Source organism: Camelus dromedarius, chromosome 17, assembly GCF_036321535.1.
Source record: "Camelus dromedarius isolate mCamDro1 chromosome 17, mCamDro1.pat, whole genome shotgun sequence".
Classification (NCBI taxonomy): domain Eukaryota; kingdom Metazoa; phylum Chordata; class Mammalia; order Artiodactyla; family Camelidae; genus Camelus; species Camelus dromedarius.
The window spans coordinates 26948755-26970298 of NC_087452.1; the positions used below are offsets into that span (position 1 = coordinate 26948755).

At 45.6% G+C, this 21544-nt stretch overlaps 1 protein-coding gene across 6 annotated transcripts in view; it reads left to right on the top strand.

The window, feature by feature from the left end:
- The window catches only part of ACOX2 (acyl-CoA oxidase 2), a 31857-nt gene that overhangs the window by 6596 nt on the left and 3717 nt on the right, over positions 1-21544 (top strand). For all 6 annotated transcript variants that reach the window (XM_010980941.3, XM_031470636.2, XM_010980934.3 and 3 more), the window contains 7 exons: positions 71-243; positions 1342-1504; positions 2644-2834; positions 4478-4657; positions 9493-9598; positions 13632-13849; positions 19952-20084. In XM_010980941.3, the coding sequence (XP_010979243.3) occupies positions 71-243; positions 1342-1504; positions 2644-2834; positions 4478-4657; positions 9493-9598; positions 13632-13849; positions 19952-20084 (1164 nt within the window). The remainder of the gene's footprint in view (positions 1-70; positions 244-1341; positions 1505-2643; positions 2835-4477; positions 4658-9492; positions 9599-13631; positions 13850-19951; positions 20085-21544) is intronic.

Genomic DNA, 21544 nt, shown 5'->3' on the forward strand with positions numbered 1-21544 from the left:
CCACAGTTCTGGGCATGGGGCAGGCTGGGGAGCCTTGGCTCAGACCCATTGCCTGTCCTTGGTCCACCAGGTCTTGCCAGACGGCACCTACATCAAGCTTGGAACAGCAAAGGCCAACTACCTCACCATGGTGGTGACGCGGGTGGACATACTGTTGGGCGAGGTCATACCGATGCTAGAAAAGGCTTGCGTCATTGCCATCCGCTACTCGGTTGTACGCCGCCAATTCCGGATCCGGCCCAGGCAAGGGGCGCCCAGAGGAGCTGCCGCAGCCAGGGTTTCCTTGGTCCCACACTGCCTGCCCCCTGACACCAACCCTCCTCCAGAGTGGGGTGCTGGGAGCACGCATTACTCTCCCTTGCACACATACCTGCCTGGACCTCCCCCATCTGGTCTGTGGGGTCTCTGTCAGGCTCCCTCTGATCCTGGCTGACTGGCTGGCGCACCTCTGTCTGTCAGTGTCTGGTCACACAGGGCTTTGTGGGACTGTATGTCTTTGGCCCTGTACCACCAGCTCTGCCTCAGTCTGTCTGTCCTAGTCCAGCTGGGTCCAGCACAGCTGTGACCGGTTGAATGTGTCTGGGATGGCTAGGTGCCGAGCTGTGGGTGAGTGTGGCTCCCGAGTTTGTTCTGTCAGATGTGAGTGATTGTGTCTGGAAAAGCCCAGCTGCCACTCTGATTGGACTGTACACAGCTGAGGTTGGTTCTGTCTGGCTGTGACTGTCAACCTCTGACGGTGGCATGTCCACATTTGGATCCGTTTTGTGGTGTGTGGCTGTGTCTGGCTAATAATCAGTCCGTTCCACGGTTACTGCAGGCCCCTATGCTGCATGAGCCTCAGGCACTGAGGGCATGGCAACGGACAAGGCAGGCGCCGTCCCCACCTCGGAACCCCACCAGACCCAAACCCACACCCTCAGTGTTACTGATTAGGCTCCACGTATTTCCCAGCACACAGCAACTGCACCTGGACAGCAAAATGTCAAGGTTCAAATCATCTGGGGTACAGGGCCACAAGCCCTCAACCGAAATCCTTAAGATCAGATATGTTGGAATTCAGAACTTTCCAGATTTTAGCAGGATAATACGGTGCATATATTGTAATTTTGTAAACCTACTCCACAAGAGGCAGCACCCATTAAGTAAACATGTCAATATTTCTACAGCAAAACGTGTGGATTTCACGTTAGATGGGAATTTAAGATTATCACTACCCTCACATCAGTCCAGGTCAAGTTTTGCCGTGAGTTATAAAAACCATCCATTTTAAAGGCGTTTATGGCACTGGGGACATGGGAAGGCAGATGTAGCATGTAGCGATTAATCGCAATCTTCCCTCAGCGACCCGGAGGCTAAAATCCTGGACTACCAGACGCAGCAGCAGAAGCTCCTCCCTCAGCTGGCCACGGCCTATGCGTTCCACTTCCTGGCGAGCAGCCTCCTGGAGTTCTTCCATCGCTCCTACAGCTCCATTTTGGACAAAGACTTCAGCCTCCTGCCTGAGGTACCTGCTGCCTGCAGTGGGCTGGACGAGGAGGGTGACTGGAACTGTCCTCCCACTGGGAAGCAGCCCCCATGGGCTCGTTCACTCCGCCCCCCCCCCAGACTTCCAACATCCCAGGGCCCCCTGGGTGAACTGTACCTCAGTATACAAATCCACCCACATCTGGCCCCCAGAAAGCTTCAGACATATTAGAGGAAATAATCATACACAGCGTACACAACACAGGTGCACAACCCCTGGTGTGACTTTGAAACCCAAAAAGGTCTGAAAACCAGAGGTCGTTTAGAACTCATTTGGTGGCAATTTGACCTGAATTAACCTGATTTATCCCACTACATGTGAAAACATTTTTCAGCAGAAATATTAACATATTGAATTTCTAAGGCTGCCCTGGACTCCTCTAGTAGTCTTACATATAATCTACCTTAAATGCCCTGCTTTACCTTTCTAAAATTCAAAACAATATTCTGATTCCAAAACATATCTGGCCTCTAAGGTCTCAGATAAAGGACTGTGGACTTACATATACATTAAGGTTTAGTCTGTCCAGGCCATGTGCTTTATAAACATTGCTTCATTAATCCTTCCAACTGCATAGCACGCACCATTTGTATACTCATTTTGTAGATGAGGGAAGTGAAGCACAGAAAGGTTAAGGGACACAATCTTCCACCCAAGGACTTGAAAGTCTGAAAGATGGGAAAGGGCTTTTAAGAACCAAAACCTCAAACCAGGTCTGCTGCCTGGCAGCCCCTCCTACAACCCAGGGCAGTGGGTTGATGGTGGACCTCCATTCCCAAGGCCAGCTCTCCAAACCCCTGCTTGCCAGCAAAATCCATAGCTCTTAGATGATAGTGAGCCTGATCCAGGAAGCACCTCTTCCCGAGATCCTGGAGACACTGGCCCAGACAGTGTTCCTATGTTCTTCTTGCCCCTACAGCAGGGCAGCCTCTTTGTATGACCTCGGGCGAGTCACATAACCTGAGTCACAGTCTTCTCACTCGTCAAGTTGTGAGCTGACGAAACAGGGCTTACCTCACAGAGCTGTGCTCAGTATACAGTAGGCACTCCGTAAATGCTGAGCATGGTTGTTGCTGGAGGGCCCCCTTTGCCGCCTAACTCCCTCCCTGTCCTCACAGCTTCACGCACTGAGCGCAGGTGCCAAGGCCATGGTGACGGACTTCTGCGCCCAGGGGGCGGAGCTGTGCCGCAGGGCCTGCGGTGGACACGGCTACTCGAAGCTGAGCGGCCTGCCCTCCCTGGTCACCAGGGTGGCAGCCTCCTGCACCTACGAGGGTGAGAACACTGTGCTCTACCTGCAGACGGCCAGGTAAGGCCCAGGCCTCTGCCCAGCCCCCAGGGACCCCCCCAAGCTCTGCGGAGCTGAAGTACCTTCTGATGCCCACAGATGGAGCAGACTCTGGGGACTGCCGATAGGAGACTGTCCAACTCCCTCAACATGTCTCCAATCCATCCTTTTCTCCCCAGATCCATGCAGCTCCCAGCCAGGCCGCCATCCCTCTCACCTGGACAACAGCATCAATCTCCTCACTGGCCTGCCGCTTCCACCCTGCCCCACCTCAGCCCTTTCTCCACAGGCAGCCGGAGGGAGCTTTTCAAAGCCTAGAGAAGATCACATCCTCCCCTTGCTTGAAGTTCTTCAATGGCTCCCACAGCTTGTAGGGAAATGCCACAGTCCGCGCTGCGGCCTTATGACCTGGCCCCTGCCTCCCTCTCTGTCCTCTGCTCACCTCCGCCAGCCACACGTTTCTCTTTCCCATGCTCACTTCCCTCCCGATACTCCCTGCCCCCAGGTTGTTGTACAGCTGTCTCCTCTCACCCTTCAGGTCTCAGCTCAAATGACCCCTCCTCGGACGCCCTCCGTGACCACTCCGCCTAGAGTAGCCCCGTCCAACCCTCTCACTCAACACTGTCCTGTTTCCTTCAGAGCCATTATGACAATCAGAAAGCGTCTCTTTTTGTGTGACCTGGAGCTCCTTGGGGGCAGGGAGTCCACCTGCCTTGTTCACTGCTGTACCCCAGGTTTGGCGCAGGGTCTGCACCAGGAGGCTGCAACCTAAAAGGCAGGGAGAAATGGCTGATTCCACTTCCTCCCAACAGGTGCTTTCTTTTCATCCCTCTTAAGCCTGTGGGTCTCGTGGCTGACAAGGCCTCCCTCGTGCAGGCTCAGGTGACCAGATGGGGCGACTACATCTCCATGCAGGGAGAAAGGGCTTACTGGCCAATATGTTACATAATATTTCTTTAAAGCTTTTAAAATATATACTTATTGGATTTTTTCAAATCACAAAAGGAATACAAAATCATGTATTAGATACTCTATGCTCTGCACTGTGCCAGGAACTCTGCAAGTTCTATTGCGTTCAGTTTTCACAAGCCCCCCTGTGAGGTGGCTCTCATCCTCATCTAGAGAGGGAGAAACTGAGGCTGAGGGAAATGGAGGAAATTCTACAGCGTCACATAGGTCTCAGTGGAGCTGCACAGAAATCCAGGGCTGTCTGACCCAGACTACAACCACTGCGCTGTCACAAGGGAGAAGCCGAGTCACCTGTGATTCTCCAGTTCATGTTCACATCCTTGCATCTATCCTTTTATCAGCTAAGAAAATTTAATTTCCGCAGTCACCATACAATTCATCATAAGTCCCCAAATCACAAGATCCTAACCAAGAGAAAAGATTGTTCAGATATCAAAAGGGTTTATGTTCAGGAGCTGAGAGTGTCTGCCCAGCTCTGCAGCCCCAGCCGCAGCCGTTTCTGAGCACACTACAGCCCGGGCATGCACTTCGGCTTTGGAGTGAGAAGCAGCCATCAGTAGGGACCTGGGGAAGAGCCTGGGTGGCCTTGGTTCTCCTACAGGGAGCATAAGAGTGCATGCTGCTGGGAGAGAGGGGTGCTGGGCTGTCCCACAAAGCTCCCCACCCCCTCACCTGCCTGTACCCCTGACCCCTAGGTTTCTGGTGAAGATCTACCTGCAGGCTCAGGAGTCCCCAGGCTCCACATCTCAGAGGTCTCTCCCTCAGTCTGTTGCATACCTGACTGCACCTGACCAGACCAGGTGCCCAGCCCAAAGGGCTGCCGACTTCCTCCACCCAGAGCACTACACCATGGCCTGGGCACACGTGGCAACCAGGTAAGCTGGAGCTGAGAAATCAGCCTTCCCAACCGGGGGCAGACTCCTTCCCACACCAGGGCCTTTGGGATTGGCTGGGTGGGCATTGGTGGACACTCTTCCAAAAACCACCCCTACCCCAACCCCCTCAGTCCTCTCAGCTCCTACTGAGAGAAGGGAAAATCACGGCCATCAGCCATGGACCACCTTCACGTCCCCATTCTGGTCAGGATAGTGGAAACACATCACCCCTCTGACCAGTGCAAGGAATTTTTTTTTTAACATTTTTTATTGATTTATAATCATTTTACAATGTTGTGTCAAATTCCAGTGTTCAGCACAAATTTTCAGTTATTCATGGACATATACACACTCATTGTCACATTTTTTTCTCTGTGAGTTATCATAACATTTTGTGTATATTTCCCTGTGCTATACAGTGTAGTCTATTCTACAATTTTGAAATCCCAGTCTATCCCTTCCCACCCTCCACCCCCCTGGTAACCACAAGTCTGTATTCTCTGTCTGTGAGTCTATTTCTGTCCTTTATTTACGCTTTGTTTTTGTTTGTTTGTTTTTGTTTTTGTTTTTGTTTTTTAGATTCCACATATGAGCGATCTCATATGGTATTTTTCTTTCTCTTTCTGGCTTACTTCACTTAGAATGACATTCTCCAGGAGCATCCATGTTGCTGCAAATGGCATTATGTTGTCGGGTTTTATGGCTGAGTAGTATTCCATTGTATAAATATACCACATCTTCTTTATCCAGTCACCTGTTGATGGATATTTAGGCTGTTTCCATGTTTTGGCTATTGTAAATAGTGCTGCTATGAACATTGGGGTGCAGGTGTCATCCTGAAGTAGATTTCCTTCTGGATACAAGCCCAGGAGTGGGATTCCTGGGTCATATGGTAAGTCTATTCCTAGTCTTTTGAGGAATCTCCACACTGTTTTCCATAGTGGCTGCACCAAACTGCATTCCCACCAGCAGTGTAGGAGGGTTCCCCTTTCTCCACAGCCTCTCCAGCATTTGTCATTTGTGGATTTTTGAATGACGGCCATTCTGACTGGTGTGAGGTGATACCTCATTGTAGTTTTGATTTGCATTTCTCTGATAATTAGTGATATTGAGCATTTTTTCATGTGCTTTTTGATCATTTGTATGTCTTCCTTGGAGAATTGCTTGTTTAGGTCTTCTGCCCATTTTTGGATTGGGTTGTTTATTTTTTTCTTATTGAGTCGTGTGAGCTGCTTGTATATTCTGGAGATCAAGCCTTTGTCGGTTTCACTTGCAAAAATTTTCTCCCATTCCGTAGGTTTTCTTCTTGTTTTATTTCTGGTTTCCTTTGCTGTGCAGAAGCTTGTAAGTTTCATTAGGTCCCATTTGTTTATTCTTGCTTTTATTTCTTCTAGGAGAAAAATTTTTAAATGTATGTCAGATAATGTTTTGCCTATGTTTTCCTCTAGGAGGTTTATTGTATCTTGTCTTATGTTTAAGTCTTCAATCCATCTTGAGTTGATTTTCGTATATGGTGTAAGGGAGTGTTCTAGCCTCATTGTTTTACATGCTGCTGTCCAGTTTTCCCAACACCATTTGCTGAAGAGACTGTCTTTATTCCAATGTATATTCTTGCCTCCTTTGTCAAAGATGAGTTGACCAAAAGTTTGTGGGTTCATTTCTGGGCTCTCTATTCTGTTCCATTGGTCTATATGTCTCTTTTGGTACCAATACCACACTGTCTTGATGACTGTAGCTCTATAGTATTGTCTGAAGTCTGGGAGAGTTATTCCTCCAGCCTCTTTCTTTCTCTTCAGTAATGCTTTGGCAATTCTAGGTCTTTGATGGTTCCATATGAATTTTATTATGATTTTTTCTAGTTCTGTGAAATATGTCCTGGGTAATTGGATAGGGATTGCATTAAATCTGTAGATTGCCTTGGGCAGTGTGACCATTTTAACAATATTGATTCTTCCAATCCAAGAACATGGAATATCTTTCCATTTTTTAAAGTCTTCTTTAATTTCCTTCATCACTGGTTTATAGTTTTCTGTGTATAATTCTTTCACCTCCTTGGTTAGATTTATTCCCAGATATTTTATTACTTTGGGTGCTATTTTAAAGGGGATTGCTTCTTTACTTTCTTCTTCTGTTGATTTATCGTTAGTGTAAAGAAATGCAACTGATTTTTGAACGTTAATTTTGTAACCTGCTACCTTGCTGAATTCTTCAATCAGCTCTAGTAGATTTTGTGTGGACCTTTTAGGGTTTTCTATATATAGTAACATGTCATCAGCATATAATGACACTTTTACCTCTTCTTTTCCAATTTGGATCCCTTTTATTTCTTTCTCTTGCCTGACTGCTGTGGCTAGGACTTCCAGGACTATGTTGAATAGGAGTGGTGATAGTGGGCATCCTTGTCTTGTCCCAGATTTTAGTGGGAAGCTTTTGAGTTTTTCACCGTTGAGTACTATGCTGGCTGTAGGTTTGTCATATATAGCTTTTATTATGTTGAGATATGTTCCCTCTATACCCACTTTGGCGAGAGTTTTTATCATAAATGGGTGTTGAATTTTATCAAATGCTTTTTCTGCATCGATTGAGATGATCATGTGGTTTTTGTCCTTTCTCTTGTTGATGTGATGTATTACATTGATTGATTTGCGTATGTTGAACCACCCTTGTGCCCCTGGGATGAACCCCACTTGGTCATGATGTATAATCTTTTTTATGTGTTGTTGGATTCTATTTGCTAAAATTTTGGTGAGGATTTTGGTGTCTATGTTCATCAGTGATATTGGCCTATAATTCTCTTTTTTTGTAGTGTCTTTGCCTGGTTTTGGTATCAGGGTGATGGTGGCTTCATAGAATGAGTTTGGGAGTATTCCCTCCTTTTCAATCGTCTGGAAGAGTTTGAGAAGGACTGGTATGAGTTCTTCTTTGTGTGCAAGGAATTTTTAAAATCTTTAGGTTCTTACTGTGATTTGCAATACAAAGAATGTACCCATATGGAAATACTACAAATGTATCAGTATGTAAATACCAGGAAACAAAGCAATACAGTTGTCTCACTAGGGATCTATCTCTAGAGGATTGGTTCCAAGACCCCTTTAGATACCAAAATCTGAGGATGCGCAAATCCTTAATATAAAATGGGATATTTGCATATTTGCGATATTACATGTAGGTGTATGCATGTAACCTACACATCCTCCCATATACTTTAAATCATCTCTAGATTATTTACACTACCTAACAAAATGTAAATGTTATGTGAATAGTTGTAAATACAATGCAAATGATATGTAAATAGTTGCCAGTGTGCAGAATTCGAGTTTTGCTTTTTAGAACTTTCTGGAATTTTTTCCATCCTTGGTTGGTTCAATTTGAAGATGCAGAGACAGTGGACACATAGGGACAACTGTACTCACATGTTTGAAACACCCCACAATCTAAAAATAATTTTCAAAAATATGTCTATATCAAGAGAGAGAATTTATTTCCAGGGACTAGTAGGCTCCAGGGAACACAGACAAGACCAAGGACTCCTCCATTCTGTCATTCAGCAAATACTGTCAGGCATTACTGGATGTCAGGAGTATCCAAACACGCCAAGGGCTGGGCATAGAGAGAGGTCGTGGCCAAATCCAGACACCCAGCTTGGAAAAGAAGGAGAAATTTAACTACCTAGGAGACCTTCTGAGCCCCTCCCCAACTGACACACCAAAAACAACCTGGAAAGAACAGTTTCAGTATATAATAAGAGGTCTGATACCCCAACCCATGGTCCCAGAGATGGTCAGTAGTCATTTCAAGATCACAAGCAACTCGGAACATTCATTTACTTTTTTCTACAAATATTTATAATGTGTCTACAATATGCCAAGCACTGTTCCAGGCACTATGCATCTATCAGTAAACCAGGCATCACAGAACTGACATTTCAGTTGGAGTAGTTGGGTGGGTGAAATAAGGCTGCTCAGGGTAATTAAAATGCCATCACAGTTGGCCCTCCATATCCACGAATGCAGAACCCGTGGATGGGGGTGCCAACCGTATTATGCCGTTTTATACAAGGGACTTGAGCATCTCGATTTTGCCAACTGCGCAGGTCCTAGAGCCAATTCCCCTGCAGATACTGAGAGACAGCTGTATGTTGCTTTCTGCTTAGAACTCAATGTGACGTGTGCTCTTCAATTTTGTAACAAAGCAAAGTAAGCTTAATAAACTTTTGCATACAAATTCCAAGGGTCATGAATGGATAGGCAGGGAGTAAAAAAAATAAAATAAAGGTTAACTAAATGACAAATGATCAATTTTGTGGTTTGGAGGACAAGGGTTGGTTTTCTGTCGCTCTCTCTCTCTTTTTTTTTTTTCTTTTAAGGTCATTTAGGTAGAACTTGGAGCAGATTGGGTGACCATCAGGCCTCACTGGCCGTTAGAGAAAAACCACTCTCCTTGCTTGGCTATAGGAAGTCAGTCAACTGCATGGCCTGAAAACACTGATATCAGGATGGAGTCTGTATTAGAAGAGGGGTGGCACCTGTCCAGGGCCCTGAGATTTTACAGCTGGGAGGTCAAGAACAGCTCTACTCTTTACTAGCTCTGTGACCCTCGACCAGTTAGCTAAGCTCTCTGGGACTCAGTTTTTCCCCACTGTAAATGGGGAATGCCTGCCCTTAAAGGGTTAAAGAGATAATGCATATCAAGTATTTAGCTTTGTAATACAAACAAATGGTCACAAAATGGGAATTATTTCTGCTTCTCCAGGACCACAGGCAGCCTAGGACCAAACGCTAACAATCTCTTCCCCACTCAGTTAAGAAGCAAAACCTTTTTTCTTTGGCCTTCAGGCTCATAAAGGACTCAGCGCATCATTTACAGACTCTGATGAAATCTGGGGCGGACTGGCACGAGGCATGGAACCAGACCACTGTCATACATCTCCAGGCTGCCAAGGTGAGCTGCCCATCAGCTAAAGCTGCAAGGGAGCCGTTTTGTTCCCCCAGCAGGCTACCCTGCTGAGAACATCTGAGCTCTGCCATTATTCCTCAGCCTTACTCAGTGGCTGCCCTCATTTCACTTCCAAGGCTTTAGTCCAGGGTATTTTAATTAAAGGACTTAACTCCAAAGCAATCTTGCTAGCAGCTCTTAGGGAAAAACGTAATGAGGCAGTGTTATTGGATTTGCTTCAGGTTGTTCAAATATTTCCTCCCAGATAGAAAAGCAGGTCAAGTCTCCCCTCAGCCCCAGAGCCAATCCTTAGATGTCTGATTCAATTTCCACTATGTTTTGTGTTTGTGCATAATTCACAGTCAGCAAATATTTGAGCACCCACTCAACACCAGCCATCAGGCTGGGCACTGGGGGCTCAACAGCGCCCATGAACAGCCACAATCAAGGGAACACTATGATGGGGAAACACAGGCTGCCACGAGACCCCAGAGCAGGTGCATGTGTACTCACCTTGAGGAGGCATAACAGGCCAAGAATGCAAGGATGAGCTGAAATTAGCCAGGCAAGGGGTGGAGGTTGTGGCTTTGGAGAGGAAGGTTTCTCAGCAAAGAGAACAGCAGGTGTGAAAGGAGGAGGCAAGATAAGGCATGGTACTTGGGAGGAAATGCACATCCTCCTAAAGAGGACCTCAAGGAAGAAGACAAACAAGGAGAAGAAGGAAGGGAGGGGGAGAGGAAAGACAGGCAAGGCCTGGGACCTTCTGCACCATTGTGAGAAGTCTGGGTTTTATTTTCATTGCAACTGGAAGCCTTCGCAGGGTTTATATCAAGAGAGTGGACCAATCATATTCATTCTACAAGGATCCCACAGGCTGCAGGGGGAGAAATGGATGGGAGACTAGAGGTCAGTGAGAAGCAGGCAGCAGCAGCCTGGCCAAGGGGTGAGGGTAGTCCCGGCCATGAACTTGGCAGAGGGCATGGAGAGAAGTGGGTAGATGCAGAGATATTGAGGGAGTAGAAGGGACAGGCTTCAGGGAGTAATGGAGCAGGAAAGAGGTAAGAATGACTCCCGAGCTCTAGCTTAGGCAGCTGGGACCCTGGCCCCACCTACAGCTGGGAAACCAAGGTGACCATTCACTCCTCAGGCATCAGGCCCAGAAAATGGCAGCCTTAGAACAGGAGAGCCCTGAAGTGTTTTGCAGCAGCCCCTGCCGGGCAGGGCCAGTCAGGCAGGCTTGAGCATGAGCGCCACCTGGTGACCTGCCACCTCCTCTCACAATGGTCAGGGACGGTACTTAACTTTGCCAGCCACCATTCTGCCCTGTCCACTGCAGGGGCACTCCCTGCTGTGCTAAACGTCCTACCAACACAGAGGAGGCTGAGCCAAGGCTGTGCTCCACCAGACATCAAAAAAGGAACCACAGTCACCCATCATTCACCTGCCTTCAAACAGACCAGACACTGCTTGCCAGGGTTACTTCATTTAATACACACGACCCTGAGAGCGAGAGGAGCACAAACGCAGTTTTAAGGATAAGTGGCTTGCTGGGACGGTGGTGCCCAAGCTGAGTCTCCAAAGTCGTAATAGGCAGGGAAATCTGCCCCTTCTGGTCTTTGTGCCCTGGGAGGCCATCTCCTCTACAGAAATCTCAAGCATCCAACTGGGTTCTATCTGGAAACCATAAACGTAGAGGTAGAGTGACGGCAACACAAGGCAGGTGGGGAACAGAGGCAGAGGGTGGACAAGAAGAAGTGAACCCTGGCCTATATTCTGGTCCCAGCTCTGTGCATGACCTGCCATGTGACCTCAAGCAGTCCTTCCCGCTCTGGGCTTTAACTTCCCTGACTGTAAAGGGGCACGGAAGAGCCCTTTAGGCTCTGATGGGCTCTGGTTTTATAATCTCAGGCTCTGCCCTGAGGTCAGTCCTTAGAACCACTGGAGCAAATGCTGGTACCCATTATAATCTAGCCTCAGTCTCCAGTGGCTTTGGCAATGCAGGGTAGTGGTTAACAGTATAGACTTAACCAGGAGGCAGATCACTTAGTACCCACTTACCAGTGACCTTGGGCAAAGAACTTAATCTCTCAATGCCCCAGTCTCATCTGCAAAGTGGAGCTAATAACAGTCCCCACCTAGAAGGATAATGAAGATTAAATGAGTTAATACATGTAAAACTTATAGGGGCACCTAGCGTATAAATGCTACACATCCCATCCCCAACCCCAAATAAGACAGGAGGCAGGACTGAAACCAACACACAAACAAAGTAAATAAAGTTCACTACGTTCAGAACATGGTGCCAAGGTTTGGTTCAGCCTCTCCATAAAGGAAGAGGCCAGTTTCTGTCTCTGGTCCTCCTCCTGCTTTGCAAGGCGGAGACCCAAGCCCTCGGGCAGCTCTTCATCACTCCAATCCTGAGAATTTGGGGATGTGGCCCTCGCGTTAGAACAGGGAAACAGGGCCTAAATGAAAAAAGTGAGAGTCTCCAGCTTTGCCAAACTGAGTCCAGTTTGAGCACTAGGGGCTGTTTGACCAGGGGCAGCAGAGCACATCCACTCCTTTTCCACATCCAAATGGTGCAAACCCAGCATGGCTGTGAGCACCCCAGGTCCAGGTGGCAAAATGGTGCTATTGGCACCTGCGCTTAAGGCCTCCCGGGAAAGGCAGGTCCTCTCTAAGTGAGAAACTTCATCAGGTCATTGGTCTGTTGAAGACTTTGGTGGCTCCCTGGACTACACAGAATAAAACCCCAACCGCGTCATTCACAGCCCTTCACTGACCTAGGTCCCCACTGCCGGTCCACCCTAACTTTCAGAGTTTCCCGTCATCACCTCACCTTTCCACGGGGAAAGCAGGGGATGTGTGTGTGTGTACACGTATGTGTGTACGTACTGCGTGCACATGTGCTAGGGGCTGGTGGGCGGGGATGCAGCCTCATTAAACCGCTGCCACCTCCTGAAAGTACAGCCCTGTGCAGGTGCCGCTCCCCCGCCCAGGATGGCCTTTCCCCCACTCCTTGTCCCCCTGGGTAAACTCCCTTGACCCCTTGAGACACTCTAAGCCTGGCAAGTCACTACCAGCAGTATGGGCGTTACTGGGGAGTTCCCCCCAAATCTGCATTTTGACAAGATCCCCAGGTAATCTGTATCCCCCTAAAAATTTGAGAAGATCTGTTTTATATGCTCTCCTTTTCTCTCTCCCTTCAACAGAACTCATATATACTACCAGATAAAGATAATGTGCATTTGTCTTAGGGAGACGGGGATTATTCAAAATACTTAATAACCAGTAGGGCAGGGGCACCGACCAATCAGAAAAGACTTCAGGCCTAAGGGAAGCAGGGTCTGGAAAACCTCCTGCTGGATCAGTCATTAATCCTCAGTTGCCGGGCTGTGTGAGAAGGAAGTCCCTCTGGCTGGCAAAGGGGGGGCAGTGGTCACTTACCAACCAACATCAGAGTATTATTTTAACCACCAACAAAGCCTGACTGTTGCATTTGGGCTAAATAATAGCACTGCTTGCTTACCTCAAGGAGTTTTACCCTCTGGCTGGGATAAATTTCATGTATATCTTGAACCCCTACCTTCTCACTCCAAGGTGCACTCATATACACACACATACCACTGCCTTGAACACGGCAGATAATAAATAGCTGTTTTCTTGAGAAACATGGTGGTTTTTTTTTTTGAGAAAAGATGCTGTCCCCAGGCCAGCCTCCAATCCTCCTGGTATTCTTTCTCTCTACTTTCAAACTTACTTGAAACTGCCCTAAGCAACACGAGGAAACTAGGGCCAACTTCTAGAGCCCACCAGCCCCTAGCACATGTGCACGCAGTACGTACACACATACGTGTACACACACACACACCCGTCAAAAAGGCTCAGAGGCACAGTGAACTAGGAGAAAAGGCGGCTGCTTGTCAGCCTGCTGGGAAACAGATGACCACAGCAAGCTCATTCCAGCAGTCTTGCCAAGCCCCCAGGATGACTTCTGGATTCAGAAATCAGAGACTAATGCATCTTTCTGTCTTTGTAGGCACACTGCTACTATGTCACTGTGAAGACTTTTACAGAAGCTCTGGAGAAACTAGAAAGTGAACCAGCAATTCAGCAGGTGCTCAAACGCCTCTGTGATCTCTATGCTTTACATGGCATCCTGACTAACACGGGCGACTTTCTCTATGATGGCTTCCTATCTGGTGCCCAAATAGATGTGGCAAGAACAGCCTATCTGGACCTGCTCATCCTCATCCGGTGAGTGGCCAACCCTCACCCTAAACCCTCTGTTCACTTCACGCTCCAAAACCTTGCTAAATGGGGTCTGGCAAAAGCAACAACAGCCCTGGAGAGCATCATTACATCCTAGCATCAGTGCACCAACACAAAGCACTATGGTTAATGAAAGAAGAAACGGGAAAAATCAGAACTAAAAATGCTTAAGAATAAATTACCTACTTCAATTGAACTCTTCAACACTGTCAAGGAAATAGGAATAGGGTCTAAAGAACATATTAATAAAATGAAGCATACTACATATTAATATATATTAATAATATTAATGAGACTTGATCATAGCTAATACTTAAGGAACACTTATTTGCTACAGACTCTATGCCAAAAGCTTTTACATACATCATCTCATTTAAACCTTGCAGTCTTCTGAAGTGGATATTGTTATCACCCCATTTTACTGGGGAGGAAATTCAGGCTTAGGGTCTAGGTCACTGAGCCCAAGGAGGGGCTGGGCACAATGCAGGACCTGTCTGCCCCAGAGCATGTGCTCTTAAAACTGTATGTGAAAGTGAAAGTTGGGCTACTGTTTATTTCAAACATACCCTTGCCTCTGTTGAATGTGCTTAAGCAAATTCTACTCTTACTAAATTGACTACACTCCCTTTAATGCCCCCTCAGCTTCAAAATTACATTTTTTTAACCTAGTAATTCATATACTGATTTATAAAACAATAATACAAACAATTTTTAAGTACAGCATAATTCAGTACAGCTTAGGGTCATGATACACTAATGCAAAACTTTCCTTCTGTTACTTTAAATATAATTTAAATAATCACTTTAAAAACATATAAAGCCAAAGCCCTGACATGACCAGGGTACTGGAAGAAATAGAAATTAAAACAATGCAAATCAGCCACCATTGTCCACAAGATGGAAAATTAGCTAACTTGAGAACATAACATTTTCTGAGCAAAATATGATGCCTGTTGTGTATGTTGGGGGAGTGGGGGGGGAGAGGATAATACGTGTGTCTACAACTTTCCCCCTAAAACTTCCAATAGTTCACATTATCAAGACTGAGAGAATAAAAAGGGAAAGATTTGAATTTTTCAAAATAAGATATTCACAACAAAGTTTTTTTAAAAAAACTAGACTAAATTCCTTTTATTTCTAACAATATGCAACATGTTACATATGACTCCACACAAGCACCCTGCAGGCAGTTGATGGGCAGTAAATGTTTGTTCAATTAAATCTTCAAAAATTATCAAAAATACATTTGATACAATTACACCCCAGGCATTAAAAACTTTCCCTAATATAGAGAATCCGGTGGTGGGAACCATTAATAGCATAATTGAGTACTGCACAGTTCAAGCCCAACTGTATCTAACTTTCTGAAATGCTTGGCATTCAAAAGCACACAAAAACAATGTTCTAGACTTGATTCGCAGTGATGAGGAAACACAACAGATCACCTTGGTACGTATAAGCGTGATGTTCTTCTAACCGCAACAGCACTGCTAAGTGCTTGCCTTGGCTCCAGAGACTTGTAACTCAAGACAAGACAGACAGCACTGACACAGATAGACAATTTATGCATGCATCAAACCCACAAATTGGTTTCTTCACATTATGGTTCCTAAGTAACCTTCCTACTACTACAGGGTAATTAGGTATGTAATAGACTCCATGCTTTTAACAGTTTTATGTCACAATTCCCTGCCTGATCATTCAATATCACCCTCAGATTTCTGAGATGACAAATGAAGGATGGCACACTATTCTAAGTGACAGTAAGAACCAGCTTTTTGTGTTATGGTAATTAACTGGCCCAAACAGTTTTCTAGTTGTTTAAATGGTCATAAAATATCAGTTGGAGGACTTCCAGGTAAAGATGCAGACTGAACATATGCATTTATTTTTGTTTCCATCTGAAACTCTAAAACATCAGTAAATTGGTTAAAAAGTTTTAAAAGGCATAAATACACAAAGAAAAAGAGAACAGGAGATGAAAGACAAAATTTGGAAGTGGAAGGACAGTGACTTAGCAGAACTGAATAAACTGAATCATAAACCACAAGCGGGAAAAGCCAAAAAGCAACCAAGTGCCACCAAAGAACCTCAAGAACTAGCAGCACCATGTATCTCTGGCCATGGGGGTGAATGTAAAACTGACAGGTTGGGTTGAAAGTCTATTTCAGAAGGAGGTGAATCTCCAGTTCCGTCCTTCTCTCGAGTAGTTTTGAAACTTCCCCTGATTGCACCCTGGCAGAAGGGTACTCAGAGGGTCTGTGGACTAGGGAATATCAGGCATAGCTGAGGATGAGGCGTATCAGGCTACCCTACGAAAAAAGGGGGCCTGAATAAATGTTTGGAGGCCAAACGTTGACAGCTCTCTCCCCCAGCCCTCTTTTTTCATTGGTTCCTAGAAAATTGGCAGCCAGGCTAGTGTCCTTCAACAAGATGACATGATCCTTCTCTAGAGAATGTGACCAGCCCAAGGGGGAGAGAAGTAAAGACACTGATGCCAGGGGTCCCCTAGTGGTCTACCCAATTCACCCTATAGTGAACCCCACATTGACAAGAACACTCAGGCTTCTAATTAGCTAGTTAATACCCCACTCTTAGCTATGATCAGACACTCAGGGATCACCAGACACATGAGGAAAGCCCCTGACATAAAGGAGACCAAAATAAGCAAGAATGAGGCAACTTGAAGGATACAAGAGACTCTTCAGAGAGAAGCAAACTTTAAAAGATCAGTAATATCCTCAGAGTTAAAGAGGAGATATGGCAACTACAAAATAAGAATGTCATTTCTTAAAAAGTAATATTCAGAGACCAAAAAAAAAAAAGAGCTGTATGAAATTAACGATAGTGAAGATGAAAAACTTAGTTGAAGGATTGAAAGAAAGCAAAATGACAAGAAGACAAAAATAGGAGAGAAAAGATAAAAACAAGAGCACTAATCCTACCTGTCCATCTTCTGATGAACAGGTCTAGAAAAAGAAGACAGAGGAAACAGAAGGGAGCAAACCATTAATAAAATAATTCAATAAAATACTCCCCAAATGAAGGATATGAAGGATATGGGCTGAAAAGGCTTAGAGATGCTTACAGATCAGAGGAGAGGAGAGACACACACACACACAAACAAGTCAAACATCTTGTGTGTGAAGTGATCATAAACGCTATGAAGGAAAGGCTAGCAGGGAAAGCAGATCAGGAATGCTGGGGGTGGGGTCGGGGGACTGGAATTTTAAATAGGTCAGAGAAGGCCTCCCAGGGAGGGTGATATCTGAGGAAAGCTGGGAAGGCGGGGAGGTGAGAGGAGCCATGTGGTTGGCTGGGAAAAGCGCATTCCAGGCAAAGGAGAAGTACAAGTGCTGGAGGCCAGAGCGTGCCTGGCACGACCGTCCAGAGAACACAGAGGGGAGGCCACAGCAGCTGGAGCGGCATGACTGAGGTGCAGAACGAGAGCAGAGGTCAGAGAGTTAAGGGTGCACTGGGAGGGCCGGGGGAGGGGGTGCCGATCTTTGCAAAGATTGAAGATTTTGGCTCTTACTGTATGTGAGAACAGGAGGGTTTTGGACATAGGATAGACACAATCTGAGGTAATGTGACATGTATTTCTAAAGGATCACTCCAGCTGCCGTATTAGGAATTGACCGGGGATGGGTACGAGGGTGAAAAGCAGGGAGACTAGTGAGAGGTGCTGGTGGACTGGACCATAGAGATCGAACTGGAGGTGGTAGGAAGTGGCCGAAGTTTGGAACAAGATTTGCTGACAGATTAGATATGGAATGTAAGAGGCAGAGATGAGTTCAGGTTTTTGGCCAGGACACAGTTGCCATTTACTATAAATGGGAGAGACTATCGGAGGGCCAGGAGGTCTGGAAGATCAGGAGTGTGGTTTTGAACATTATCAAGTTTGAAGAGCCTGTTAGAGATCAAGTGAGATGTTAGTAAGCAGGTGAGACTGGAGGGATAAATTCAGAAGTCACTGGCATAGGGCTGGGATTTAAAGCCATGAGAAGGACAGTATCACAAGGGATAAGTGTATGAACAGAAGCCCAAGTACTGAGTCTCGGGACCCTCCAGAACTGATGAAGAAGTGACCCTGACAAGAGCTCTTTCAGTGCGGTGGTGGAAGTGAAAACTTCAACGGATGTAGCTGAGGAGAACAGGCAGAGGAGAACTAGAAACAGCAAGAACAAACAAGCCTAACACTTTGAAGGAGTTATGTCACAAAGGGGAACCAAGATATGGCACAGATGATGGAGAGGGAAATAGAGTCAAATGATTGTTTTTCAACGGAAGAAATGATAGCATGTTCATATACTGACGGAAATGATCCAGCAGAGGGGGATTCTGACGTTGTAGGGGAAAGGTAGGAGGCCTTCTGGAACATCGTTCACTATTAGGCAAGAGGGGAGGGCATCTCGTGGACAAGGAGGGACTGGCCTGAGCCGGGGACCTGGACTGGACAGTTTACCTGTACTAAGAGAGGAAACCCTCTATGTTTAAATGTATGGGTGGGAACTTGTGGAAATTCTCTTACTGCTTCTGTTTTATCAGTGAAATAGGACGCGAAGTCATCTAGTTAAGAGAGAGGAGGAGCTGGGTAGTGTAGATCTGAGGATTGAAGAGAAGCTGTGAGATACTCACATAAGAGAATGAAGGAGCAAATGGATTAGAGCAATGTAACATGACTGTGAGGCAGCAATAAAGACCTGCCCGAGCCCTTATCACAGCAGCTAGTATTGGTTTTTCCAGCCATACAGAACTACAAAAGTGTGGTACGAAGTCCGTGAAACTGGAGACAGCGAGGGATGGGGCTTTGCTAAACAGGTACGACAAAGCAAGAAAAACTGTTGAATAATTTGGAGGTAGTGAATATAATAAACTATGGAATTTCAGATGGATAAGGAGGGAAGTGAGACCACAAAGGAGATGAGAGACTTTAAATAGGTAGCAGGTGCCAGTAGGGTCCAAGAATTATAAGCCCTATAGGAAAATTCTTTCCTAACAATGATGAAGTGCCATCCAGGAAGGATTAAAATAGGTGAGTATCCCATTCACCTCAAATGCTTTGTGAAAGGAGGGTTAGGGAAGAGTATAAACCACTACACATTATGCCTTATATCCTCTGCTAAAAAAGGGAAGAATGTGATCTATTTTTTTAATATTGCTTTCAATAGATTAAAATAAAACACACTTTGTTGCCTGAAAGAGAAAATAACAACTACAGAGGTCAGAATCGCAGAGGGAATAAACTAGGAAGGCAGACAGTGAAAAGCACATGGCTGAGACTATGGTGAGACTGCAGACGTGGATGACGAGTCCCGGTGTGTGATCTTGGCGGACAGCGACAGAGGGAGGCTGCAGAGCAAGGTCAACAGGGGAGAAGATTCAGGAACTGAGAAACCATATTTTAGAGGTGCAACCACACAGACAGTGAAGTCACTAAGAATTATAACAGAAGGGCTGAAGAGAGATCACTGTCACAGGAGAGATGAGGTGGGAACAGGGCTCAGCTGTGAACAGAATACAGAAAGGCATAATAGTAGACAGGATACATACAGTCATAATGACATAAGCACTGAACATTGGTCTGGCCAAAACTATAATTATATTGGGAGGCAGGAAGGCCATGGGAGGAAGCAGAGGTTGAGGGATGGGGAGGGGGGTGATAGGTAGGGGTGAGGAGAGGGGTACTAAAATAAATCTGTGTTTTGTGTAACAGAGAGTTAATAGGTAATATCTAAGATGGAATAATCAAGAAGTAGCAATACTATCAAGACATTTAGAGGCATCCAGGTAGATTCCAAAAATATCAGCTAAAAGACTAAAACCAATTGCTTCTGGGGATGAGGGGAAGAAATGGAGGCAAGAGGCAGGGATATGCTGGTTTTAAATCACAAGCCTTAAAGAACTATTTGACTCTTTATATTGTGCCTATGTAACTAATCAAAAATAAAAACTTTAAAAAAATAGTTATTCAAAAAGTGGAGTATGATGCAACTTCTAATTAGGTGTGGTTATTGACCATCCCAGATTAATCAGCTTCATAAGAGCAATCTAAAATATTCACACACCATTTTTTTTCTCTCTCAGGAAGGATGCTATCTTGTTAACTGATGCTTTTGACTTCACCGATCAGTGTTTAAATTCAGCACTTGGCTGTTACGATGGAAATGTCTATGAACGTCTGTTCCACTGGGCTCAGAAGGCACCAACCAATACCCAGGTAGTTGAATAGAACACATTATAAATTATGTAAGAAAGCAGAGAACAGGCAGTGTGTACACCTCCATGTTTTCCCATTTTAATTGATGCCTATTAAGTTAGCAATGGCTTGGCATAGCATGTCTATTTAAGATATTGTGAGAATACATAAAAGAAACCAGGAGCAGGGATGTGGCCCGGCAGGAACTCTGAGTCTGGACTGTAATCAGCAAAATGCACGGCTCAGAATCTGGTAAAGGGAATGGGGAGGAAGGCCCAAGCTCTCAATCATGGCTGACATACCCAAGGGTGGACACACAGTGGCAAACTGGCTTTTAAGTAACAAAAACAAGATGATAAATCATCGCACTGATTTAGCTATTTCATTTTCAGCCTTTTAACTCTCAGTTTTGTATTGAAAAACCAAGCATGCAGGGGTGATAAGAAGTTTAGGGGGTGGGAGGGTGTCTCTCAGCTCTCACTGATGACTGGAGATGCCTCCTGTCTCTTCACTCCGAGGAACATAATCCCACCCAGAAAAAAAGAAGGCCGATGCACTGCCATCAACAGCCCAGGAAAGACAAATAAATGACAATCGCAAGGGCTGTGGTGAAAAAATCCCAAATGTCCTAGGAGAGCATACCAGAACTCATTAACAGAAGGGGGAGGGCCAGGGTCCCAGACTCTGCTGTGAAATGCTGTGAACACCACTGACCACATCAACTGGAGTAAGATGTAAACCCTGTATTTAGAATTTGGGGCACCAACACTTAATAGGAGATTTGATACAGATGATCAAAGCCAAGGTAGTCTACAGATACACAACAGGTTAAGCTCTGTAATGCAAACATGTTATTCAGATGGCGAAGCTCACTTTACCTCTTCAGTCAAATTTCAGAAAAGGTGTCTTAACACCTCATCACACTGGCAGCTCTCAGGCTTTCATTCACACTAAGCAGGCTGTCAGACTTGCTCTTAACATTCTCCATCCTGTCATACCTCGTAGCTTAACTTAACAAGATTATCTGAAGCTGCAGCACAACCAGTTACCCCCAAGATGGCTGTCAGAAGGCAGATCCATTCTGGTCCTTCCCTGTTTTTAGGAAGGCATCCTTTTAACTCAACAAGCAAATATAAAGAGCTTACCTAAAGAAGGTATGATCCATCGACTGTTTAGTACAGTTTTAGCTACTTCTAGTGTGTTACTTTCTCTAATGATTAGATCTACTTTCTGACATTTAAATCCTGGCCAAGAGCTGCAGCAGTCCTCTCACTCCAGATTAGCCCCAATGGTCTAACACGCATGCCCTTTGGTGCTCCAGATAAAAACCTACCCTGCTGTCGCCCCTGTCAGGAAACGCCGACGTATCTAGCTCAAACCTGTTTTCCTAGCAAGACAAGGAAACATGCGTTCTCCTGGTTCTTCTTCACTAAAGAACATAAGGACTTTCTTGTTTTTCATTTTGTTTCTAATCCTCATCT